The 26,500-nt window shown below is 36.6% G+C and overlaps 3 protein-coding genes across 3 annotated transcripts; 2 read left to right on the top strand and 1 right to left on the bottom strand.

Moving 5' to 3' along the window:
* Window positions 1-1,294: 1,294 nt before the first annotated feature.
* On the top strand, window positions 1,295-6,444 carry LOC103950636 (AMSH-like ubiquitin thioesterase 1). Its single transcript, XM_009361866.3, has 14 exons — window positions 1,295-1,590; window positions 2,679-2,743; window positions 2,884-2,959; window positions 3,050-3,250; window positions 3,461-3,555; window positions 3,989-4,091; window positions 4,166-4,212; window positions 4,444-4,798; window positions 5,016-5,105; window positions 5,184-5,246; window positions 5,352-5,426; window positions 5,719-5,781; window positions 5,944-5,996; window positions 6,118-6,444. Exons 1-14 carry the CDS (start codon window positions 1,471-1,473, stop codon window positions 6,290-6,292), a joined length of 1,581 nt encoding a protein of 526 aa, XP_009360141.2. The 5' UTR covers window positions 1,295-1,470; the 3' UTR covers window positions 6,293-6,444.
* Window positions 6,445-15,381: 8,937 nt separating this feature from the next.
* On the top strand, window positions 15,382-17,221 carry LOC103950681. The gene is made up of 2 exons (XM_048587541.1): window positions 15,382-16,005; window positions 16,080-17,221. The coding sequence occupies exon 2, from the start codon at window positions 16,163-16,165 to the stop codon at window positions 16,940-16,942; it is 780 nt and encodes a 259-aa protein (XP_048443498.1). The 5' UTR covers window positions 15,382-16,005; window positions 16,080-16,162; the 3' UTR covers window positions 16,943-17,221.
* A 1,792-nt stretch (window positions 17,222-19,013) lies between these two features.
* On the bottom strand, window positions 19,014-26,469 carry LOC103950633 (zinc finger protein BRUTUS). Its single transcript, XM_009361863.2, has 14 exons — window positions 26,030-26,469; window positions 25,286-25,495; window positions 24,221-24,415; window positions 23,768-24,132; window positions 23,111-23,336; window positions 22,725-22,893; window positions 21,437-22,624; window positions 20,992-21,163; window positions 20,626-20,847; window positions 20,385-20,522; window positions 20,067-20,301; window positions 19,904-19,963; window positions 19,696-19,767; window positions 19,014-19,435 (listed from the first exon to the last, which is right to left on the bottom strand). Exons 1-14 carry the CDS (start codon window positions 26,318-26,320, stop codon window positions 19,295-19,297), a joined length of 3,684 nt encoding a protein of 1,227 aa, XP_009360138.2. The 5' UTR covers window positions 26,321-26,469; the 3' UTR covers window positions 19,014-19,294.
* Between the last annotated feature and the right edge of the window lie 31 nt (window positions 26,470-26,500).

Genomic DNA, 26,500 nt, shown 5'->3' with positions numbered 1-26,500 from the left:
AAAAAAGAAAAAGAAAAAGAAACCTATGTCAACAAAAATAAACCCAATTTTACAAGAATTACTTGAATTATTAAATTTCAAGGTCTTCTAAATAAAAACACTACTAGCAAAAATTTATACGAACAAAAACATTCCCTTCAAAACAATTAGGTGGTGTGTCATTAGTCATGCTTGATTATAACACTGTTTCTTAATTTTTGGTTTTTTAATTTCGATCGAAACAAACTATTTCACATTTCACATCAATGGTTGACTTGTAAATTAATTTTTGAGAAAATTAGAGAGTTTTTTAATTTTAGCCTAATTAGAGGTTAGTCCATGAATTTTGGTCCAATTGGAGATTTGATTATTGAACTAAAAATCGGTAGATATTGGTACTTGAATTTAGCATAATGTGGAACTATGAACCATTTTGCTAATTCCGTTAAACCTTCCATCTAAAATATAGTTTTTAAATGGGCAAAAAATGGATGGATGCTTAACGGAGTTAGTCAAAATGATCATTACTTTTTCTTATTTTTTGTCAAACAATAGATTTGTTAACTTAAGCGTTAGATTAGGAAGTTGACGGAGTTTGAACAAACGTTATGAGGCAAGGACAACACTCATCTCCACCATTATAGTAGAGAGTCACTTGCACCATTACTTCACATTATTCCAAATTCAGGGATCAATACTCAAAAAATTTTAATTCAAGGACCAAAATTTCAATAGAGGCCGTGACTTCAATTATTTTTTGAGTAAATTGTAGCAATGGTTCCTTAATTTTAACTCTATTGAAGCGATGATCCCTCAACTAAAAATTCATTATCATTGGTCCCTCAACTCATCAAAACGTGCAACTATGGTCCCTCAACTTTAATTCAACTGGAGAAATGGTCCATTAAATTTAATCCAATTGGAGCAATGATCCCTCAACTTTAACCCCAGTGTAGCAATGGTCATTCTAACATAACTCATTTTGACAAAATTCTAATGAAGTTGACGAAAATGACCATAGTTATACATTTTGATGAGTTGAGAGACCCCAATTGTAGTAATATTCATTCCAACATAACTCATTTTGACAAAATTTTAATGAAGTTGACGAAAAAGATCATAACTACACATTTTAACGAGTTAAGAGACCAATAGTAATAAATTTTTGGTTAAGAGACCATTGATCTAATTTGATTAAAATCGAGAGACCATTAATAATATTTACTATTATCTCTTCAATTCCTTGTCCTTTAGTTTTTTTAAATTTTTACATCTTTCCCAATGTACCCCCGCGAGAGAGTTAGAATTACATCCTCCTTTGCAACGCACCCTTTTTTCACCTCTTTTTCCTCTGAGCACGAAGCCGCCATTGACGACCTTCCCCCGAGCTTCCATACTCAGAAGCAGGCATCGGAACGAGAAAACCCTCGCTTCTCGATCCCAGAGGATGTTGCGCGTGTAGAAAGAAAGAAAAAATTGGGAAATTAGAAGATGAGGTCGTCGTCTTCTTCCGATAGAATTAACATTGCTGCGAGTGCTCAAAGACTCGATGTCGACAATCGGATTCCTCTGCGTATTTACTTTCGGATCGCAAACAATGTTCTTAAGCAGGTTTCACTTCACTCTCTCTCCCTCCATCCTTAATTTATCAGCAATTTTGTGAATTAAATTTCCATTAATTTAGAATTCAGGTTGGTAATTTCGAATTAATTTTGTTAATTTTACTTATGTGGAAGTAGAATTTGGATTTTAGATGCTGCGTTCTGCTCTCTTTTTTTATTTATTTATTTAGATATGAGAATTATATGTAATTTGAGTTTCAGAAGCTCAAATATGTTGTATAGATCATTAGGGTTTCGGAGGATGTCAAGAATTTAAATTTGTAGCTTTCGGTCGATGGGATCACAGAAAATAGTTGCAGAAGAACAGACACAACAAATTTGATCGCTTGTAGGGATCATCGTTTTGTTGAGAGGATCAATCTCATGTCAGAGAAATGAGGGACCTTGCATGTGCTTATAAGTAGGGTGGAACCTCAACTTTTTTTTTTTATGGTATCAAAGCAAGTTGTCTCTCGTGTGAAGCCCAACAGCCACATGTGATCTATGTCATCCGATTTGTGTTGCCCACGTGCTAGACTTGAAAATTCGTCACATGTGAGGCAACGAGTATCAATCACACATCTGGAAAAGGAGGGACCTTGCATGTGCTTATAAGTAATTGGGCTATTCCTCATATTGCCAATTGGTTTTATAGTGGAACCTCAACTTTCTTCACATTCAAGTAGGAAATAACTACATAAAGGAAAGTAATGCAGTTTCTATGGCGAGAACAAGAGCAACATTCTAGACAGTTTCCGTGTTTGACACACGCAAATTATGGAAATTTATCGGTTTTGTAGTGAGGGCTTTGCTATTCTGGTGTCAATGCATACTATCTTGTGCATTCATATTCTAAATTCTAATACATGTCCTCCATGCGTGCATATCCGGTGCCGCTATAATGTAAACCAAAGTGCATTTTCCTCTTAATATTCCAATGTTATATAGATTATGATATCAATCTTTTATTGTTCCTTTGAGATTCTTGTCCTTTTTATATTACATGAATATGATTAAACATGTATTTCCCCCACAGTTTAGTTTCTTGTTTTCGTTTAAAATGTCTTTTCAGCTCCTAATAAATTTGTCTATTTCAAGGCTAACATATTTCGACACGAGAAGAATATTATGGACCTATACATTATGCTACTAAGGTTTTCAAGGTACGTATGAAAGCACCACTCAATTAATTATACAATCAGCTAGGTTGTATGAAGTAGGGCAACAGTATACACAAAATGTTGGAGGAGATACGCAAAAATGCGTAAAAATAACGGTGAAACTTTTTGGTTTTCTACTTCAGTTTGGTCTCTGAGACAATACCGTGTCATCGGGACTATAGAGTATCTGTTCAAGGAGAGAAGGTTTTCTTGAAAAAGGTAATTTTATCATATCATCTTTAGTTATAATAAAAGTTATTTTCATTTCTCTGTTTCGATGCACTTTATAATTTCGGTTTTTTGCTTTAGAAATTGTTTGATGCTCTAAATGAGCTCGAGGAGCTCAAGCCAGCAGTGAAACAGAAGCTTAAGCCAACAGTGAAACAGAAGAGCGATGAGTTTAACGGAATAAATGGAAAGTTGAACAACGGGTGGAGCCATAATCACCAAATTGGTTTGGTGGCATCCCCTCTCAAGAAGCAATCTTTGATTAGCTATGATGCAACCAAGGTACAGTTAGTGCTTGCTTCTTTATCATACTAGCGGACATTAGATGTGTATCATAAGAAAAAAAAGGGGAACTACTGATTTCAATTTTCGTTCTTTGACTCTGTTGCCTGCCAGTTTTATTTACTCCTTATACTTTGCTTCCGACTGATACTATTATATGTTTCCTGTTGAAACAATTTTTACTTCCTTATGATATTCCATGTATGACAGGCAGCAGGACCAGCTGCAAGAGAACTTGTCCATCAACCTCTAAGGTCTCAACAATTTTCCTATGCCAGGCCTTTGGAGCATCAATTTCGCAAACTGTAAGTATTTATATACTTTACAAAGGTATCTTCTTTATACTCTTATAAAAACACTAAGAATATGCCCTACATGCTTTACGCACAAAATTTAGTTTACTTCCATGAGAGGGTAATTCGAGGATTTCTGGAATCGGGATAATCATGCATATAACCTTCTATGTACATGTGGAATTTTAAAAAGGATTTCCAGCTGCATATTAACGGAAAAAAAAAAAAAAAACATTTTGAGAGCCATCTTATCTGAGGCCAAGATTATTCTGCATGTGAAATTTGCTAATATGTCATTGCATTTGAACCTTCTTTTTGTTTCTGCTTTCAGTCTTGTCGCATATTTGCCACACATGTACTGTATGGGACAGTGAGAAAATGAGTTAAGTTTGATATTATGAAATGCTCCTGATCTTGATTGCCCTTGCTTGTTTGCCTTTTGTAGATCCATAGTTCCACGTCCAAATGAGGAAACTCTTTCCAGACATTCTGTTTTGGGCCCAAATGGGCTTAACAGACAGTGGCAGCCACCCAGAAGTGATACAGGGGTATGATGCTATCTGATTACTGCTTTTGGTTCAAAGTAGAAAAAAGGAATGTTCACTTTTCTTTTAAATTGTAGGTTCGGTATCCAAGTATTTTAGACTTAACTCCTGTTGAAATCCCAAGGTATGTCTCCTGGTTAACTTTCTGAGGCTCTTTTTTGGTTCTTCTGTACCTCTAGTTGCAGTTGCAATGGATCTAAATAATGGTATAGGAATTCTTTTTATCTTTTTTCATGGAGTGATATGATTGTTCAAACGGGAACTTGATTTTTAAACATTCCAGACAGTTCTCATTCCTGATATGTTTCTGGTTTTAAAGAGTTTATACTTTCTGATCATTTTTCTGGGCAAACAGACTGGGGCAGTCCGTAGAAGATGAACATACAATTATAAAAGATGGAAAGACAAATGTAAATGACGCTAGCGATTTGGAACCTGAAACGTCAAGTTTGGAACCAATTCTTAGCCAGACTACTGATGGTGGCCAGAAGGATTGTACAGCGGAACTTTGCTCCCTCATTTCTTTTGAATCAACAGAAACTCCTGATGATACAAAACTTATCAGACAGCCTTCTCCTCCGCCTGTTCTTGCGGAAGTACAAGATTTGATCCCAGCAATTTCATCTCAAGCCTCCGAGGTAGAATGTGAACTGGAGACTCTTTCATCAGATGAACTTCTTCGTGCTGAATCTCCCCTGGAATTACATATTGTAAGATTCATGACAAGTTATTTAATGTTTACTGTATTTTCTCCCCTTTTGGGCTTTCAGCTGTTTGTCAGAACAAAAAATTAGAAATTTTTAAATGCAAGATCTTTCTGATGATAAAACCTTATGATAATTATTTGATCAGGTATGCTGAAAACCAATGACATTGACAAAAACCTGTAGGTTCTCCCTTTACCTAATAATTTGTTTCTCTTTGCAGTCAACGACAATGATGGAACATTTCATGAAGCTGGCTAAGTCAAATACTGACAAGAGCTTAGAGACTTGTGGCATCCTAGGAGGCTCACTAGTAAGTCTGCGTAACTAATTTACTGCTCAAAGTCTTTGACTTCTTAAGATACTAATGTTTTTATACGTCTTTTGTCAGAAAAACAGAAAATTTTATGTTACAGCTCTCATCATACCCAAACAGGAGTCAACTTCGAATTCGGTGTGGCAGTTTTGTGCCTTTTGAACTATTTCATGTTTTGTTCTCATATATCAGTATACTTGGCCTGGAGATATAACTCTTGTCCACTGTACATTTTCTTAACAGTGTCAGGCCACGAATGAAGAGGAAATATTTGAAATTCAGGATAAACAATCTCTCTTTCCTCTTGGCTGGATACATGTGAGTATTTTCAATCGCTGATGAAAACATCATGCTTTGACCTTCCTCTGATTCATGGACTAAAGCCAGTTTCATATTTGATTTGTTTGTGATTTAGCAAAAATAGTAACATTTCCATAACTCCTGGTTTCGTTTAAAGGATAATATGTAAATGTAATATGATAAAAGGCATGTCTGCAGTTGCATCTGTTTCAATGACTAATCTATATATGCATAAGTTTACCCCGGGATTCTCTTTTAGTTCCAATCATTATGCTGACCATTCAATTGTTCACTATGGCACAATTTTCAGACGCATCCTACACAGTCTTGCTTCATGTCGTCAATTGATCTCCATACCCATTATTCATATCAGGTGAATGCCTTTTATCTTCTGTGCATTGCTTTCTTTATCTCAGTTGGAAACCACTTTTAAGTGCTTAGAGGATATAAATTTTTTTTATATAGACAGAAGCTAAGATGTTAATGTACAAAATTATAAAACCGTGGTTTACACAAATGCTTCTTCCATGTTCAGATTATGTTGCCGGAAGCTGTTGCAATTGTCATGGCACCACAAGGTGGTTCAAGGTAAAAGATCGATCACATCTCCTTGAATATCTTGCATTATTGGTGGTGTGACCGTATAAATCGTTCTTACTGGCCTTGCATTAGTTTTGGTACAATATCTTTTGTTTTTTCACATGTACAGAACCCATGGCATTTTCCGATTGACAAACCCAGGCGGTATGTCAGTCATTAGACAGTGCCAGCACCGTGGTTTTCATCCACACGATCAGCCACCAGACGGTGGACCCATTTACAAGACCTGTGCAGATGTTTATATGAACCCCAATCTAAAGTTTGACGTTATTGATCTTCGATAGTTAGACAAACGGTATTCAGATGGCTAACCTTCATTCCTGCAATTGTTCATATATATTTGAGTACAATATTCGATTTATAGAATTGGCCCGTCGTATGTACAAGTATTCTTTTTTGTGTGTAAAGCATGAAATGTTGCCAGGCATGGCTTCAACTTGGAAGACTTGGGAACTGTTTCGGTCGTTTGTCGATTACGCAAGTGTTTTAGTGCATATTTAAGCATTGGGGTCGAAGAGTGTTGCGAAAATGACTTGCATTTTACGGGTTTTTAATGTACAGATTCATCTGAATTTTTTGGTAACCTTAATCGTTTTCATTTTATGTGAAAGGAAGAAGGGTTATAAAAACGATCAGGGTTTCCGGAAACGTCTTTATTGATACTTTTTGTTAAAAACACTGTTCTAAGAATCTTTGCCTAGGGACTAGATGGTCGGCCACTATTCCGGTTTCCCTAGGTGTTTGATAATTAAGAAAGGGGATCTAGACCTGCTTAGGCGCTTGCGTAGACTGCCTAGACACCCGCCTAACCCCGTCCAAACTCGTCTAAACGTCTGTCTAGGTTGCAATTCTTACTTAGACAGAAAATAGATAAGTTTCATTTTGCATTTTATTTTTTTCAATAAATTGTAACAGAGGCCAGACCTCTCGCTTTCAAAGCGATAAGTGTCACTGCAACGCCATTCTGTGATCTTATAGTTGAGAAATAAGAATGGGATAAGCTCCTTACAAAAGTAAAGTACTTTCAGAGTTTACTAGAAAGCACTGTAAGGGAATCGCTTTTTTATCTCTAAAAGTAAGGACGGGATTCCATCGAACGTAAAGCCTTCTTACGCCTTATTATCGAGAGTTTTTACTGGTAGTAGTACCTCTGAGGAGGGCTTTAACAGTACTTCTGCTTAGAGAAAATGGGCCTAGTAAAGAAAATAAAAAAAGCCTACAAGATTGACTCATAACAGAAAGGATTAACCCCCTATAATGCTAATAAGAAAAAAAGGGCCTTATTAGTTATTCAAGTAATCAAGGTCAGTAAAGCGGGAAGAAATTAACCAAGCAAAGGATACTGAAAGCGATGAAGCAAAGAAGGTCTACCTGAAGAGCGGCATCTGTTTTACACAGGACAGTGTCGAGAGACCCATTCTCGATAGAGGAGAGTAGGACAGAAGACAGGGCCAGACGAGAGCTTGAATGGACAGGTAAGGGGCAGACTGATTGCACCTACCAGGCACAGGACTTATTGGCTTAAGAAGCAAGCCAAAAAAAGAAGGGATTTGCTTACAGAAGTACTATCCATATTAATAACGGGAATATATCTATTTGAAGGAAGGTACTCGTGTACGGGAATCGAAGTGATTAGAAGAGAACTGAGCTTTCCAGCGAGGAATGAAGAAGCAAGGGACATCTATACTTTATATTAACTTTATGTATTCTCTCTTTTAATTGATTGGATAGGTTCTTTCTTTTGTTTACCGTAGTATTAGCTGTACTTCTTTCCTCATGTTTCATTCCCTACTTAGTACTGGTCTGGTATTGAGGTGTTTTTATAAAAAGTGGGTATAAAAAAAAGCTGAGATCAAAAATGTGTTTGACAAACACTTTAAAACATCATATTTTCATAGTTTTTGGTGAAAAAAAGTTGAAAACGTGAAGCACATAAATGTTGGATTATGATTTCTTGTTAAACATTAGATTATAAAGTTAAAGTTTATAAATATTTTTCTTTTAAAAATAAAGTATATTTAGTAATTCACCTTTATTTGTTAAGAAAATTAAATTAATGGCACATCTAGTATTATACCATTTTTTGTCATTTCACATAGTCATAGCTGTTTTACATAAAAGTTTACTAAACACTATAATACTGCTTTTTTTTTTTCAAAAGCACTTTTACAAAAATGTTTACCAAACACTCTTCTGCTTTATTTCATAGCTGCTTATTCTCACAGCACAGCATAAGCAGTTTTTTTTTAAAGCACAACAATATCAAATCTGCCCTTAGTCTATTAGGGTCATAGTCAATAGTAGTCTTTCGGTTGCTGTACTATTCCAATTTGCCTATTTTCTCTAGTGATTTAAGTTATAGTACTTCCTCAGAGGGATTGAACTAGCCTTTTGACTAAATAGATATGTGCATAGAGAGGTAATCCTTCACTACAGGCAAAAAGGAGAGCGACTTTCCAGCAGAAAGAAGTAAAGGAAGAAGCAAAAGCTTTTGGCTGAGTCAAATAGGATTTAATTTCCGTAAGCCTGTTAGTGCAACTTGTCTAGAAGATATTTTAAGGGAGATTGTTAGATGAACATACATTATATGTTTATTTTTCATGTCTTCATTATGTTTTAATATTTTATAATTTATGTCATTTTATTTTGTAATTTATTTATTCCAATGTAATCTATATTTTTAAGTATAATCAGACACTTATTTATACAATATATAATGAATATGCTTAACATCCGCCAAGCTCCCTAGACGCTAGACCCCAATCTACCATCTTTTAAAATTTTGGTTGAAAATACATCACTTTTACCTTTCCACAAGAAAGAAACCAATTCCTTTATCTCTCTCTCTCTCTCTCTCACTCAAAAGGAGTGGACCTAGAGAATTACATTATCGTCTTCCTTCCATTTTTTCTCCTGAGCTTTTTCAATGAAAGAAAATCATCTTAAACTGGGTACCACCAAACCATACGATAGAAATGATTCCTCATGAGTCGGTCCATACATAGTTCCCTTTTACATGAACACGCTAATATGATGATTGCTTGGTTGAGGTCCACAAAAAAGCAATAATTCGAGCTATATCACTACGATGGTATATCAAGTCAATAACTCGTTGCTATTATTAACGTATTTTGACTGAATGACACATTAACAAGCATACTTAAATTACATAGTAATTGGTGATAGGATTTAGGTAAGTTCAGGTCCATACCCTTATTAATAATCGTTAATTAGGACGGCTTAGATAAAATAGGACGTTAACGTGCCACTGTCCCAAACCAATTAAATGATGTTATGTACAAACGAGTGATAAATTAAGACACCGACACAAGCAAGCGCACCTTCGCCTTATCTATGTTGAAGTACCCTTGTACCCAACAAGGGTTCTTTCTCATGTGACTCACCATTGCTGAATGCTGATCCAGCAAGATACCAAGTCCAAGTGGTTCCCACATATGTACACGATGAGTGGTTTATCAATTGTGGTTGTGGGGAAGTCTCTGCATCCTAATCATCCACCCTAAAGAGTGGAAAAGGAGACTGGTCACATGGCCAGTTGCCATGCATGGATTTTGAGGTAATAAGCGACCTCGAAGCTGTCTTTGCTTTGAAGTTTATAGCACAAAACAGACTTAACCATGTCATTTGCACAGATTCTAAACAAATCTATAGCTTTTGTTCAGTTATATTTCTCTACCTTTTTGCTTTTGGGAGTTTTAGTGGGGAGATTCTAAACAAAACTGGTTTGCATGCTTCTGTTGTGTTACGTAGAAGTTGGGTTGCTTTAATTTCTTTCACTTTTGTTTCTAGTCAGAAAGGAACAACGGGTTTTGAGAAGTTTGGTTTACTTTAAATTTGGAGGGTTCAAGGAGAGTATCTGTAGGTACACCTTCTCCATACTTGGTTGAGCAAGATAGCTTCTGTTTTGTACACTTCAAGCTTTTTTTTTTTACTGATAAAAACAAGTCCTATGTTTTTTTGTCTGTAAATATCTGTATGTTATGTAGGGTTTGGTAAAAACATGACAGGTATTTTCTCATCTCGAGCTTGTTTATGGTTATCGATTGCATCAGTTGGACTTGTGTCCATTTCGACAATATGTACCTGCCTGCCTGGCCTTCAACTATCGTCTAACGTTTAGTCTTAAGCTGAGTTGAGTGTGATGAGTGCGATCGGTCCTCATCACGCGAATTATTTGTGATTCTCAATGAAACTCAGCAGCACCTGTTTGTTGGAAGTGAAGAAAATTGAAGTTTCACCGTTAAACCAATTGGCAATATGGGGAATAGCCCAACTTACTTATAAGCTCATGCAAGGTCCTTCATCCTATCAATGTCGAATACATTCTCAATAGACGTTATATAGCCAATTGGTTTTGTAATGGAACCACAACTTTCCTCATGGTATCAGAGTTGGTTGTCTTATATGTGAAGCCCAACGGCCACACGTACTCCATGTCACCCGAATTATGTTGTCCACGTGTTTAGCTTGAAAATTCGCCACACATGAGGGGACGTGTTAAGAATGAATCTCACATTGATAAGAGGAGGGATGTACATGTGCTTATAAGTAATTAAGCTATTTTTTATATTCCCAATTAACTTTATGGTGGAACCCCAACATTTTTTCAAGAAGCATCGTCTAATTTACATGCATAAAAGTCTTTAACTTTCAGGAATACCTTGTCAAGTTTATGGCTCGACTCAATCACTTGTATTGTAATACTATTGACAGTGTTAAGCCTTAATACGGACGTCGCGGTAGCAGCTGCCATGTTTTTTCACGATGCTACACACACACGCGGTTGAGCAGCTGCCATGTTTTTTCACGATGCTACACACACACACGAGCCCTTAATGCAAGGGATCCTCATTTTTTTCAAAAAATGGGGACTAGGTGTGGGGTCCACTCCATATCGAATTTCAACGATCTGAACCGTCTAGTTTGTAAGTCTCAATTTATAGATCATTTTTGCAAAAATTCAATTCAATCCAAAATCATTTGCCTATTTAATTATCAAGATAAAATTTCATTGTTTCTTATATAAGTATTCTTTAATGTTTTTGAATCCAATTAGATGTTTTAAATATTTCGGATTTGGCTAATATTTTGTAAGGATGATCTATGAGGTGCAACTTGAAAAATTGACGGTTCAGATCGTTAAAATTCAATGTCGTGTGAACCCCACAACTAATCCCCATTTTTATAAAAATAATAATAATAATAAGGATCCCTTCTTTTAAAGGCTTTCTCCGTGTATATCCATCATCCCATCTTACAAACTATTGTTTGTGATGTACATATTCATTTGAATTTTTTCGTAACCCTAATCTTTTACGGAAAACGATTAGAGTTAACGGGAGTCTTTATTTTTCACTTTTAGATTTGAAAATACATCACTTTTACCTTTCCAAAAGAACTCCCATCTTTTTGTATCTTTCAAGAAATGGGGATTGAGAATTACATTATCTACTTACTTCTTTTGTTTTTCACTGAGCTTTTTCCGATGAAAGAAAGGCATCTTGAATTAGGTGCCACCAAACCGATATAAATGCTTCCTCATGAGTCGGTCCCTTTATAATTTCCTTTTACATGAAGATGCTGGTATGATGATTGTTCAGTTGTGGTTCACAAACAAGCATACTTCGATCACATGTCGTTGTGATAATATCTTAAGTCAATAATTTATTAACATATAAAAATGTTAAATCACATGAAAATTTGTGATTTGATTTGGACACTGCAACTATGACATCTCTTAGTATAGGTAAGTTCATGTCCATACCCTTACAATTACTAATTTGGTGAACTTCGATAAAAGGGAGATGCTTAAGTGTCAATGTCTCAAACTAATTAATCATGCGACGTTAAGTGAAAATGTTAAGTTACGCCTAATACATTTGAGACACTGCCACCTTATTGTCTCTATTACAATTAATTATCTACCTAACTAGTTAAGCAAAGAATCAATGAGAACTACGCATTTTCCTTATCTATGTTTGAGTACTTGCTTGTACCCATCTAGTATTCTCATATCACTCACCATTGTTGAATGCTGATACAACAAGATACCATGTCTCAAGTGGGTTCCATATATACACAGTGAGTGGCTATCAACATGTCCTTCCAAAGGGAGGGCTGAGCATTGCAAACTAGAAGCTTATGGCCATTGAGAATGAGATCAATTGCGGTCTCTGTATTCAGAGTCCGCGAACCAAGAGATCTAGACCGTTCAAGAGAGAGAAAGAGATCGGGGCCGTTTAAATTTTCGGACTTTTGTGAAGTGGATTAGTAGAATAGGCTAATGGAGGCTGTAAAATTAAATTGAGTGGTCTAGATCTCTCAGTCCACGAACTTCAAACACAGAGATCCAGAGTGAATCTCAATCCACAACATCCGTGGCCATTGTGGCTTGTGGGGAAGTCTCTGCATCTTCAATCATCCATTCTAAAGAGTGAAAAAAAGAAGACTGGTCAAATGGCCAGTTGCCATATATGGATTGTCCTCTACAAGGTAGAAAGAGTTTGAGCCTTTGGGGTTCATGCTCCCAACCCTCCCCATACCTTAATGTTTCGGTCTTCTCGTCTACTATAAGTTAGAAAATGTGAAATTCAAACTTGACTTTAAGAGAACAACTACGTTATCTTGACTAACTAACCTAAATTGTATTTTCAGCCTTAACTAAACAACAGCATGTTGCAATTCAAAGTATAAGAAAATTGCTCAAATGGACCTACATGGACAGTGAGGGTTAGCTTACAAGTTTGTTCCTATCCATAATACGATTTTTAATTTAATCCTTTTCTTAAAAATGGATTCCTTATTATTTCTGAAATCAAAAGTCAACAATGCCCACAAATAGGTTTATTCAAGAATATCCTAATGGAGGTTCGAGAATCTAATAATTTTAAACCTTACAACCTTAAGAGGTAAGCAAAATCAGATTCTTCGTAAATACATAATGACAAGAGGTCTCACTCTCTTACATCAATGAACACTTTTTGAGAATGTCAAATACGTCCTTGCTAGCAAAGGTGTATTAAACTATTATATGGGGATTAGAGGATGCAATGTCTAATTAAGTCTCAATAATTTATGAGAAGATGGAGTGCATGGTTACGAAAAAGAGACTGCATGAATATTATGTGCACCCTAACCTAACCTAACCCAGTCAATTGTACTATGTCATGGTTAATTCAAAATTTTGATGGTATTGGTATAGCATCACCACCTCAATAATTCGAAGCATCTTTCAATCTCCAAGTTTCAACCTACCCGATTCTTTATCATTAATGCTTACTTACTCCTGTGTTCCAATTGGAAAATTTTCAGCAGTGAAGTCTTTTTCGTTCCAATTCATCATATTCCCTATGCTTTGATATAATTACAACTCATGGGACTAAAAATTATGGGCACATGAGGTATCATTATAATACCAACAATCCGTTTCATTTAAATTTCTCGTAAAACTTTATAAATTATCTCTTTCATTTTTCAATATCAATCTACAATTATTTGAACTGTCTATTTTCTAGATCATTCTTTAAAGATTTAGAGATCAACTATGTCAAAAATCAAGCAAATCGAAAATTATTTAGTCATTTCTAGAGTTGATATTAAAACAGTAAACTATAAAATCAAGAGTTTTGATTGTTGTATAACATTATAAAATAAAATAAAAAGTTGAGAAATTAGCATGAAAATGTTTGAATGAGAAAGTTGTTGACATCCCATTCTTGAAAGGCAACAAATAAAGCAATTATCAATTTATCAATTGAATATGCAGAGATTGGTGGATGCTAAATATATATTTGCATAAACTGCTCAATCATTACCAAATCTGTTTTACGATTGCCAAACCAGTTACTACCCTTCGCATGTTTGTTTGAAGCATCTAATTTTTATTGTTTTTTAGATTTGGTTGGTTGGTTGGTCAGTCGGTTCTTTTATCTGATGTAAGTTGTAACCAATTTGTGCAATAATTAAGCATTTGATCGTACTGAATAATTTAAAGTTTTTTGAATTTCGGGAATATCTTTTGCTAAGTACTTTTGGCTTACTCAATAACTTGTATTGTAAAACTACTGACAATGAGTCAAGCCGCTTCGAAAACGTACGTCGTGGTTCAGCTGCTGCCATATATAAATTTTGTCAGTACCTATCTTAGCTGAGACGAGAAAATCTATTGTGTCCTTGGGGAGGAAGTTATTTGAAATCAGGACGTCATATACTTACACGATTAAGTATATCATATGTTGTTATGTATTTTACTTATATATATATATATATATATATTGGGAAGGAAGTTATTTGAAATCAGGACGTCACAGACTTACACGGTCGAGTATATCCCGTGTTGTTATGTATTTTACTTAACTACTGGCAATGCTTCAAGCCGCTTCGAAAACGTACGTCGTGGTTCAGCTGCTGCCATATATAAATTTTGTCAGTACCTATCTTAGCTGAGACGAGAAAATCTGTTGTGTCCTTGGGGAGGAAGTTATTTGAAATCAGGACGCCATATACTTATACGGTCAAGTATATCACGTGTTGTTATGTATTTTACTTATATATATATATTGGGGAGGAAGTTATTTGAAATCAGGACGTCACAGACTTACACGGTCGAGTATATCACGTGTTGTTATGTATTCTACTTATATATATATATATATATATATATATATATATATATATATATATATATAACATCAAGTAATGAGTTCGGAATATCATTACATTAACGTCTCAGTTGCCTATAAATCATTCTCGTGTCAAAGATAAACAATGATGTTTTTACTCAATGAATTGTAAAAGAGTTTAAAATTTTTCTTAATACGCTTGCAAAAGATATTGCGAAAATTCAATAGTTGCATGTTTCATAAAATCTTTGGATAAATACTCATAATTTTTATCCCTTTTTTTTTCACAAACTTTACAAAAGTAATCGTGAAACTTATTTTCATATCATTTTCACGTTATTTAAAAGTGTCTTTTGTGTAATCAGGATTCGGGCACCTAAATGAAGTTGCAAAGTCCCATTCACCAGCTTTTGATTTGCTTACAAAGTCCCACTTGTACCAACAAAAAGGTTTTCCAAGATTAAATTGCAATAGGGATTTGCTTTTGCATTAGAATTCAGAAAGAGAAAGATGTGATTAGACGAGGAGAAATTTCAAGATTAGAGGTGGCAGAATGTTCTTCTACCTTATTTGTTTATTTAAACTTTTAATTAATTACTTTATGCAAGAAAGATATGAGTGAAAGAAAGTTTGAATAAAAAAGAGAAAAGGCCCTAGTTGGTGATTTGGATGGCACCCCAAAAGTCTAAACATATGGTAAGAGGGACCTAGAAGGGCTAGACCTTGTCTTTGTTTAGAGCAAATACATCACACTTTTTCCAATTCACCCACTTTTATCTTCCCTAACTTCTGGCTTTAAAGAAAAAATACCACTAGCTAAAGAGTTCTCATAGTCTTGGCTTGGTTTCATCTTCCAAAGAAAAAACTTAGGGACTGTGACAGTGTTAAGCGTAACATGCGTGATTAATATGAAATACCGTCAGAATTATATCTTCGTTGTATAAAGTCTTTCTCCCTTTCTAGGGTCATTCATTTTCTTTCAGTATAATAGTACTTTCTCCCAGTGTTGTTTCTCTCTTCCCACACGTTGAGTTTCATATTTCATCTCTTTCATTGTAAGTTGCAACCTGCAAGCTATCCCAATCTGTCACAAACAAAGATTTTTCTCCTTTCAAAAGCTGCCATTTTTTTTTCTTGTCCTCTTTGTTCCTTCAGAGAATCCCATTTTGTTTTCTTTGTCCCTATTTTCTTGACTTCCAAGTCCAACCCATAACCTCAAGTTTCAAGCCCTCATAAGTTGAAATTTCTATTTCATGCCATTGCCATCCCAACATTCGTGAACTCCATTTCTAAGTTCTTCAAATCTTTGTAGGTTTCTTCTGAAGATTCTCGAGCATCAGAGTGTTTTCTTGCAGGTATCTCATCCTCGTTCATTGTTGGCAATAAAAAAGGTTGGTGTCGAGTTGAGCGTCATAGTGTTTTCTTGCAGATATCCTCCTCGTTCATTGTGTTGGCAAGCAAAGGTTGGTGTCCGGCTTCTCAACGGGGATTGAAGATATTTGCCGAAATTTTATGCTCCAACATATCCTCATCATGTGCTCAGAAGCCAGTCCTCCGAGATTATCGTTTTCCCAGGATCTTGGACAACCAGATGTTCTACCAGTTGGTCGGAGAGACACACCACTCTTGGACATGAACTGTGACTTTGAGTTCAGCTTCAGCAACAGCAGCTTCGAGCGTCAATCTTCCTCCGCCGACGAGCTCTTTTCGCACGGTGTGATCCTCCCTATGCAACCGAGAGATAGGGTTTCGAATAGCGAACTTAAACGTTATGCCTCTCTTCCTCCACTTCCAAGTTCTCCAACTTATGACAATCCAAATCCAAAGAAAGAGATCATGAACACGAAGGAAGATATCGATTCGAGTTCGTATCATTTTGAGCAGAAGCCTCAGTCGAAATCCTTCTGGGGATTCAAGAGAAGCACCAGCCTCAACCAAGAAAATAAGAAGAGCCTGCTTTGTTCATTGCAACTCTTGTCAAGAAGCAACTCAACCGGCTCAGCTCCGAATCCGAAGAAAGCGATTTTTAAGGATGTTCATAAACAAAAGCAGATGTCGAAGTCTGCATCATGTCCGTCATCTTCTTCATCGTCGTCGTCGAATCCGTATGCAACGCTGCTGCCGAGGCCGCCGTCGAGGAAGGGTTACAACGGATCGTCTTATTACGGCAACGGTGTTCGAGTTAGTCCTGTGTTAAATGTACCATCTCCTTATATTTCTAAGGGAACTGCAAAGCTCTTTTGTTTGGGTTCTTTTTTACACCCCGGGAAAGATAAAAAGGGCAAGAAGTAAATTCTCATCCACTTGCTTTGTTCATCAAAATCTTCCTAGTTTACTTGGAAAGGAGGAAGAAATGTTTAACTTAGAAGCAATATCTAAGAGGAGAGAAATTTGCTCGAATATTGTCACACTTGGCATTCAGATTTAATGCGTTATTAGATTAGTATACATTATGAGCGATAATAGTATTATTGTACAGATAAAAGTGTGGATGGCTAGATGTGCTTGGAAGATTCAAACATGTTCAAATGTCATTAATTTGGGGGACTCGACAGGTACCCCATTTTTTCAGGATTTGTCTTCATTTGTGATGGGATAATTGCTTTTGTTCATTCTAAAAGTGCTTTTGGTCCATGTATATTATGCTAATTAACACAAACTTTTTGAAATTGGTTGTTCATTGTTGTTTCTTTGCGAGTGATTCCGTTTATTCAGCTTCCCTTTTTGTTTGTAGCTATGTGTGAAATGAATCAAGGTTTTTTTTTTTTCTTGGGTACAGCAATTTTGGCACTTCGAATATTTTTCAACTTCAGAAGAAAAAACCATAGTAGGACTGGCACCTTGACCGTGTAACTGGTTAGTCACGGTTAACAAAGAAACGGAACCTCTTGTATCTGGGTACTATTTCATCCCATGCAGGTACAGTCGTCACAGCTCTTCTTTTCATAAAAGTGTATGACCAATCACATATTTAAGTTGTAAATTTCTCTAACGAAAAAGTGGGGGAGCAAAATCGCTAAATTTTCCTCATTTCTTTAGGAATTGTGATTGACGAGACAAGGGAGAGCTGGTTCCATGGAGTGGGTTTGAAAAGCCAAATCCATGTTTGAAATGTCGTTCACTTTATAGATTTCTTGTCAGTATTAGACTTTGAGATGAGATGTTGAACTAATTTAATTACGGAACATGCCATCAGTTCGTCACCAAAACTTTTAAGGACAACTATAAATGAAAACTTTGAATTTTAACGATAATGACAAAATAAAAGGTAAAGTAAATAGTACTATGATTGACTTTTTAATGTAAAAATATGATTTTTTGTTAGAATTAACAGTATCGGAAACTTTTTGTTAAAATTCTCAAACTTTTATATATTGAGGTCCTAAGCAGGCAACGCCTAGATGCTTTCCCCCCTACAAAGTACCAAAAGACTTGGCTGTGCAATGGATTGAGATCATTTCCGGATCTCAAATTTAAGACCTGATGGACCTAGCAAGTCGGATTATATAAGAGAGATAAGAGCGTGGTTCTGTGTAAAATGTATTAGTAAAATAAAGCTAACGAGGGCCGCATAATTTAAATTGAATTGTTTGAATTACTGATTCCGATAGTTTCGGAGTTTGAGATCCGGAAAACATGTCGATCCCTGTGTAATGCTTGGAGTCATCTGTGCAATGCTTGGAGATTACTCGTTGGATTGACAAGACAATGATGGACATGTGTCATTCGTGATGGATGCGACCTTTTATAAGTATTTGTGTCACCCATGTGATGAAAAAAGTGCTAATCATTCTTAAAAAATTCTACTATGTTTCAGTGTATTTTAAATATTAAGAATTTTTTTTTCTTAAATCTTGGCCTCCAAATTTTTTACCAAGTATCCAATAACCAAAATCTCTAATGTATAAATATCCCAAACGTACTAAAAATTTCCCCTCGAATCCCACCCCATTTTCTCCTCTGCAGTCTAACCTATTGTTTCCTAGCGAAGTTACAACGTACTTTTACCAAGTGGAAGTGACAATTGGCAGTTGGCTTTGAGATCCTCTCCGTATCACATACCAGAGCCTGCAGACCGAGTAATTCAGACCGTTGAATTTAAATCATGCGGTAGCAATTAGTACAACGCTCAGATATCCCTCTGTTCAGTGGTCCGGATTGCTCGGTATGTGGACTCCGGAGTGTGACATCCGAAGTGGATCTCAATCCAAATATAGCAATCATTCTACCACGTATCCATATTGATATACTATGCCCCGTTCAAAGGCTTTATCCAATGGAGACGTAAGTCCCCGGTGAAAAACTTACATCTAAAGTAAATACGATCGAAAATGTTAACATACGAAGGGAAAGATACATCTAATGAGATCATAGATCGAAAACTTTACCGCACCAAAGAAAAACTGATACGAGCAAATTTCTATACAGAAGGCTTTCAATGCGCTCTGTTTACTTCCTCTGTCTACACGTTCGAAAATTGAATATCTTGAAACCAAGGCATTTACCGGGCTTCTACAAAATTGCTCTGTTGGATGTAAAATAACCAGTTCTGTGGTTGCGGGAAAATTGAATTGCCTATACAGGTATCTATAGATTAATATGTATATATATATATATATCTTTGTCAAAGAATAAAACCTGTTGTTAGTTTAATGTCGGGCAGTCAGTATTTGATGTCTCGCCTTTGATCACCCGGGTGTTGTAAGATCTGCAGTTTCCGCACTTGTGATATAGCCAGTGAAACCGTGAGGTACCCTTTCGATCACAGTCATTACATAGAATGTCCTGGTTGGAAAAATAATTCATCAGATGGTGCCTTTACTATTATGACTAATTTTCGGGGAAAAAAAGCATGCACATATCAGGAGTTGAGACAAAAGTTTTCCAATTTAACATATGAATCCAATTCACAAGTTTGTATGAGACGGAACTAACATAACGCAGAACCTGTAACCATCCTTAAGAAAGGAGACCAACTAGTTCAGCATGTCTAGACAACTAACTTCGAGAACATGAATAAAATAAAACGAATGGAAGCAATGTACCTGACAACGATTCCTGTATTCCTCTGGAAGCTGCTCGGCAGCCAATAATGCGTCAAGCATGCCAAAGTAAGCCTGAGTAGGTATAGAGATTAAGGTCTGAGAGTTGGGTTTCATAACAAAGTTGCTCTACTAAAGATTTAAAAATTGGGCAAGAGAACGAAGTCTAGAAAGAAAAAGAAGGTTAAAAACAAACGACAAATCCTCTTACCGCCATATCTCCCATAGATTTGCTGCAAATTGGACAAGTATAGTGACTGCGAGTGTACGCCTAACAGAAAACCATCCAGTAGTTTTGATTTACTTTCTTCTAAAAGGAAAGGAGAAAAGTACATGACAAATGGATTAAAAATGATCTTTATAAAAACACAGACCTGAAAGCAAGCAGAATGCATGTAGTGGCCACAGGGCAGAGCTCGAACCGTTGCACTTGATGTGAACAAAAAATCACAGCAGATGGGGCAATTTGTTTCTAAACTCTTCTCCAAGCACTTGTGGTTCACTAACTTTATCCCCAGGCAACAATTGCATGTCATGCAATGAAAATAGTCACTGCCAAGACCCTTTCCGAGTCGGCATAAATTGCAAAATGGGCAGTGATACACAGTCCTGAAATTTCAAAAGAAATATGTACTTTACCAATAAGAATTTACTAATTATCTACAAAATTGAAGTTGCAAATAAGAACTCACCTTTCATCATCAAAAAATTTGCATATATTGCAATAGTACTTTGCCATGGATAGTTCATTGCATGAAGGTGTAGTGCATATTGGCCCAACCGGCTGAACGGTCAGGCAGCGCATGCACATCATTTCAGTTGTTGCTTTCCTGCAATGGTTAAGAGAGTCACAGGTCTTACCCAAAAAAGAAGAATAAGAACAAAGATAATGTAATGTAACTTGAAAAGTAAGTGCGGATATCCGAAAATTACCTATCCATTGAATGATCGCTCACATTGTCATGGCAAAATCTACAAGTAAATAACTTGCCACAGCAAGCAGCTCGGAGTTTGCAGTTTCTTTTGTAGTGTTCGCACCCAAACTCTTTTTTCTCTGCACATCGATACGCTGGTGAGTGTCCAACCATGTCTTCACCATTAGAAGATTCTCCTGCTATTTCTTGAGGCAACTTCTGCTGAGTAGCTATCCAGCGGCTGAAACAAACGAGTCGCTCATTAATAATTTAAGAATTCTGGCCAAGGCTTATGTATTTTAGACATCACGATCTAGTTTCCGAGTCAGAATAAAGATACTGTAGCAATATGAGATAAGTTCTGGAAGGTTAGTATAGAACGAACCTAGTCATAAGATTCTGCACTAGATATGCCTTTCTCCTTGGATCAAGAGTTGCATCGCGATAAACCTTTCTGATCTCTGACTCAAGTTCACTTTGATTCATACGGAAAATATCCTTCCAACCAGGTTTGAACATCTGATCGGGCTGGTCCAAGCTTTCTTGAAATTCAACACCTAGAACAAAATAAAAGTCAAGATAAGCTAAATTAATCCAGTTGAAAGGCAGTTTTTAGACATTAAAGTCACTGTACTAGTTCAGAAGTATAATTGGGGTCCAGCGGCAGCGGGTAATTGTTTTCCCAAAATCAAGTTGCGCGTTCAAACATTAAATTACTGTACTAATATCTCCCATTAGGACAAAAGCACAACCCTCACTTGACATGGTGTATTGACTGCCTTAACTGTAAATATCTACAATAACAGAAACGCCTGGATCATGAAACAAACCTTTTTGAGGAGTGCTACTTTCCAATGTTTCAGTCTGTGGAGTTAACTCTGAAATTCCTTTCCAGCATTCGTTAAGCCACTCATTGAACATTGTATTTTTAGTTGCTTGCTTCCATGTATCCATCATTTTGTTCTGTTCATCCTGAGTAAGTGCAGAAGTCACCCATGGTAACATCGATTGGAGCACCTCAGCACCCGTGGTCCCAATAATGCGGCCAACTATTTTGTCTTGCTCCTCCACAGTGAAGTGTCTGCCGAATAATGGCCACAGCTCAAGTTCTTCCCTGAAAATATGCTGATCTAGTGTAACTTTGATAGATTTGCACATTCCTTGAAGCTTTGTCGCTAGCTCGTCATACTTTTTAGAGTAGTTACCATTAGCAGCAGAAATGCTAATGCTACTTCCAACTAAATCCTCATCCATGTCATCCTTTTGCAAGCTTTCATGAAGGTGAGAAAGTTCCGAAAGAACACATGAGATATCTTCAAATAATTTTTCCTCCTGTTTATGGTCCAGTGTGTATGAGTGACTGACATTATGAAGTGCCTCTTTGGATTCCAGCGCAGGAAACACTATATCATCCTCCGCATTACTATGCGCTCTGTATAAGCCCCACAGCAAACGAAACCTTCCTATGAACTGCCGCAGAGTGGTTTCATCACAATAACTAAGCTTTCCAGATTCAATATCTAAATACTCCAAATCTTTGCGTATAGCTTTATGAAATTTAAAAATAGTATCAATGGGGCGTTCTCCACAGCCAATATCAGAAGAAGAATTATCCGTTTCCCAGACAAAAAGACTGGAATTAAGAGATGGGGCACCAGAACTGAAAGATAAGGAGCGCAAAGACTTGGCCCCAAAAAGAGAACTCGGCCCAAGATTATTGCTGTTCACTCCTAAACCTGGGACACAGCAGGACTGGTCACTACCATTGTGTTTGCATGACATAGGAACATTTTGTTTGGCTAGCCTCTTCCCATTATTTGCTTGAGGTGTCAAGCTGTCTCTAGCAGATGATGCAGAAGAACATGCACATGCTGAATGAACAAAACCTTCTTCGATATCAGTGAAGCTTTTAACAGGACAGCAACCAATTGCACTTGAAGACAAACATGAACCCTGATTACGAGCCTTGCATGCCCATCCCGAAAAGAGTGTTACCAAAGCGGAATCAGGCACTGGAGCTGAATCATAAACTAGATGTCAGAATAGAAAGTGAGTAATAATTTTTTTTATTAATATTTATCAATTAAAAGGTGAACATACAAACAATAAATACAGAACCTGCTAACTGCATGTTTTTGAGAAAATTATTTGTTTCATCTTCAGTCAACTTTCCGACTAGCCATGGCAATACACGCTCAATCAGTCTTAAGGGCATCATACACAAAGCTTGATACAAAAGTTCACGCTGCCTTTTGAAGCTGAAGTGCTTTCGAGCAAGTGGAAGAACCTAGACATGCAGGCAATTTAGCAAGTACTGTTAGGAATTAGAAGGGATACTGATTCTATAGTTTCTAGTATCTCACACTTCCCAAACATACCATGTTACCAATTTATTATCATTTTGAATATATATTCCATGAGGTAAACACATCAACTTCCCCCTACACAACTTACTGAAGCTACCAAAACTTCCAGAAAAACTATTCTAGCAATAAAGAAATTACCTGAACTTCTTCGTTGCTAAAGTGCCGCTGGATAGTTTCCATTATTTGATCAGCATGAGAACATAATTTTGCATAAAAATCGGCAGAAGTAGAGATAGCTCCAGCACTTTGAATATTTTCAATCAAACACCTAATTTCGTTGAATTGGCTTTCTTCTTCAGCATGCTCTTGGAAAAATGAAATTTTTCCATCAACGGCAGGAAATATGACCTTGTCCTCAGCAATACTGAAATCAACAAATAAGTAATATTCAAATAAAAAGGAGAGAAACTAAGATTTATGTTATAAACTCTCCGCCACATAAAACCAATGAATTCATAATGATCACAATAAAAAAAGTAACTAAAAAAAGTAAACAAAATAACATGAGCAGGCGAGGACTTCATCAAGAAAAAGACACTAAATGATAAATCAAATGATACTGTGAGAAACAATTCCATGTGTGGAAATATGGAAAACTGGAATTTATTAATACCAAAGTTGAATTATACCCTATGATATATTAATTTTAACACATAGCTGTACCAGTTTACCGCAAGCATAGTAGGAACATTTCACTAACCACGCATCATTCAGAAAAGAAGAAAAGATCAAAGGTAAGTTTTCCAAAGGAAAGAGTTAACTTTCCATAGATGCATGACAGATATGTAGAAATACCTGTGAAAGATGCAAACTTCAGCGATAAATTGCAACCTCTCGTTGAAAGCTGATAGATTAGTAAAATCTCCAGCCTGTTGTATCTTCCTAGCCTCCTCAGCTATCTCATTTAACTCCCTTTTAATGGCATTATGCCAAAGAAGTATTTCATTTATTGGGTGCCCCTCAATGGTATCAGAAACATCAGTACTTGAGTCTACATACTTCCTTTTCCCAGTCCTGCACTCGCATGCAGGATTTGCCTTCTCCATACGTTGACTTGATGTGCTAGCACCAAAATCCACACAACATTGGAACTGAGGGGTATCTATAGAACTTCTGAACATGTCAGCACTACTTCTACCTCCCATCCAGGTGAAAATGACCTTCAAGTAACAAAGAGCTGTTAGTTATGTGTGCTTGGAAAAGCAATACAGAAAGCACTGAATTCTTTGACCAACTCTGAAACATTACTTGTTGAAGAAGCTTTTCCTCTGGAACTATCTTGCTTAAGCATTTGCGTAAACCCTGATGTTCATCAGGTGAAACAGAAGATGAAAGCCATGGAAGAAACTTGGCCATCATATTCACAGGAATGCTGCACAGAAACTGCCAGACCAGAGCTGCCTGCTCTGCAACTGAGAATTTCTCAATGAGCAACGGAAAGACCTGCCAAAAATAAAACTGAAATTAAGTTCTGATCTCACTAATTAAGTTCAGTATAATTGTATCGAAGAAAAATCCTGGAATATGAAGAGAGATCTCCCAAGGGGTCCCTTAGTTGGCAAAGGGAAGTTCGTCAAGAAGCATAAATCTTCAGCTCTTCCAGTCCGTAAGGACAATTATTATGGTGCTCAAAACTATTAGGGCCAAACGGGTGTGCATATGTTTACCTGTAGTTCCACCTTTTCCCTCCTATTACGGAAGAGATCAGGGTTTTCTTGTCATTGATTAGAGTGAGAGAAGAGTCAATTATGTGTACGCAAAAATAGAGACGACTTGATGCACATGTTAGAGAATGGACTTTGTCTGGATAAAATACGTGCTTGCTTGATGTTGATTAGACGGTATTGTAGTTTTTGTATCTCCTAATTGGAAAACATTCAAAGGGCAGAAATTCAACTAACTGTATATTAGTGGTGGAACTTTGTCGGGAAACTTTGTGTTCAGTTCCTATGGTGATCATCAGATGTTCATAGCAAAATTGAAAAGTTGCATTGCTTGATCAGGACATTATAGTTATGGGATTTCATGAGGAAAAATAAGTAAATTACTAAAAGTGATGATCATTAATGGTTATTATACTTTCCATCGAACGCACCCGGGGCTTATCACAAATTGGCATAGTATAACCACACAAGCTGCCATGTCATAGTATTACCACTAGCAAATATTATACGAATCCCAACTTTTTTAGAAACTCTCTTTCCATTTTAAAGAGCAATGACAAATAACACGTAAGCAATTGCGAATAGCACGTAGGCCGAATTGGGGGCATGAAAAAGAATCAAGATTCAAACTTTGAAATATGAAACACACCTGTTCCTCTTCCTTTGCCATGTGTTGGCTAACTGATGTTTGTAGGGCTCCTGTACAAGACGCTAGCTCTCTCGGGAAGTTTTCATCATTTTTGGCATTTGAACTTAGCAGCTCAAATAGATGATCAAAAAGATTTGTTTCACCCTCATGTTCAAGGGAGTAAGTTTGTGCTACATTCTTCACCCGTATATCAAGAGCTGGAAAGATTACCTACATTTCCAAAAACGAACACTTCAGTTGCAAAGATACAAAAAAGGCTTGGCCTTTTCACGAAATTTTTGTTCTACTGGCACTACAAGTGTTTGAAAACCATAAATCGAAGAGAAGATGCAGCGAAAACAAAACGTTCATGTGACATCGCATGGCCGGGCTGATAGAAAACTTAAAACAAGAAGGAGAATTTTGAAAAATAGAACACAATTCAAGTGCAGCCATTGAATATTAACTCTTTCTTTTGATGAGAAATCCCGAAACGTTATCCCGGTTCACAAATTTAACAAATCCATAACAACATATGATTATAATACCTCAAAATGTTAGAAACAAAATTGCAATCTTTACCAACACAAATGCAATTGCAGCAAAACCTTCACTAATATTAAAGCTTATTCAGAAATTCAGAAATCACAATTATTTATCAAAATCCAGAATAAACTCAATTCTTCAAACAAATTGAAAATCCTGAATGCAATTCCAAACACTTAACGAAAACGCATCCAATAAAGAGTGAGAAAAATCAATAACCTCGTCTTCAGCATTGGAGTGGTGCTTATAAATCGATCTCAAGAAATGGTAGCGCTCGAGCAGCGGCTGAATATCGGTTCTTTTTCCGGTGGCGAAGGCCATGGCCAATCGGTGAAGCGCATCGAGCTCCTTCCGAATTGCCTTGTGAAAGAACAAGAAGATCAGAATCGGAGACCTCGTTGGCTCCTCCGAGCTCGCCAAGCATCCATTGGCCGACGAAGAATCCACCTTGTTGACGGAATTCGACAGCACCGCCAGTCCTCCGCCTCCGTCAGTTAACGGCGTCGCCATCTCCGTCTTCGAGAAATCTTCTTACCGGAGAATTCTCTCTCTAGCTCGGCGTTCGCTCTGGTAACGGAAACTTTCTCTCACTAAAATCTGTTTATCTGAACTTTTTAATTTTTTTTGTATTTTTGTTCGACGGAGAAGAAGGTGGGGAAGGAGGAGTTTATATAGTCGGCATGGCGCCAC

This window comes from the organism of the source record quoted next, unplaced genomic scaffold, assembly GCF_019419815.1.
Source record: "Pyrus x bretschneideri cultivar Hongxiangsu unplaced genomic scaffold, Pyrus_bretschneideri_v1 Contig27, whole genome shotgun sequence".
NCBI lineage: Eukaryota > Viridiplantae > Streptophyta > Magnoliopsida > Rosales > Rosaceae > Pyrus > Pyrus x bretschneideri.
This window is presented reverse-complemented; position numbering and strand designations above follow the sequence as displayed.

Bases quoted from the DNA above. Each gene is read 5' to 3' on its own strand.
- LOC103950636 (XM_009361866.3), top strand. From the start codon at position 1,471: ATGAGGTCGTCGTCTTCTTCCGATAGAATTAACATTGCTGCGAGTGCT. The intron at 3,556-3,988 runs GTAAGTATTTAT...TGCCTTTTGTAG, and splicing joins GAGCATCAATTTCGCAAACT to ATCCATAGTTCCACGTCCAA. The intron at 5,106-5,183 runs GTAAGTCTGCGT...GTCTTTTGTCAG, and splicing joins GCATCCTAGGAGGCTCACTA to AAAAACAGAAAATTTTATGT.
- LOC103950681 (XM_048587541.1), top strand. From the start codon at position 16,163: ATGCTCCAACATATCCTCATCATGTGCTCAGAAGCCAGTCCTCCGAGA.
- LOC103950633 (XM_009361863.2), bottom strand. From the start codon at position 26,320: ATGGCGACGCCGTTAACTGACGGAGGCGGAGGACTGGCGGTGCTGTCG. The intron at 24,133-24,220 runs GTAATGTTTCAG...TGTTACTTGAAG, and splicing joins AGGAAAAGCTTCTTCAACAA to GTCATTTTCACCTGGATGGG. The intron at 19,436-19,695 runs GTACATTGCTTC...TTTTCCAACCAG, and splicing joins AATACAGGAATCGTTGTCAG to GACATTCTATGTAATGACTG.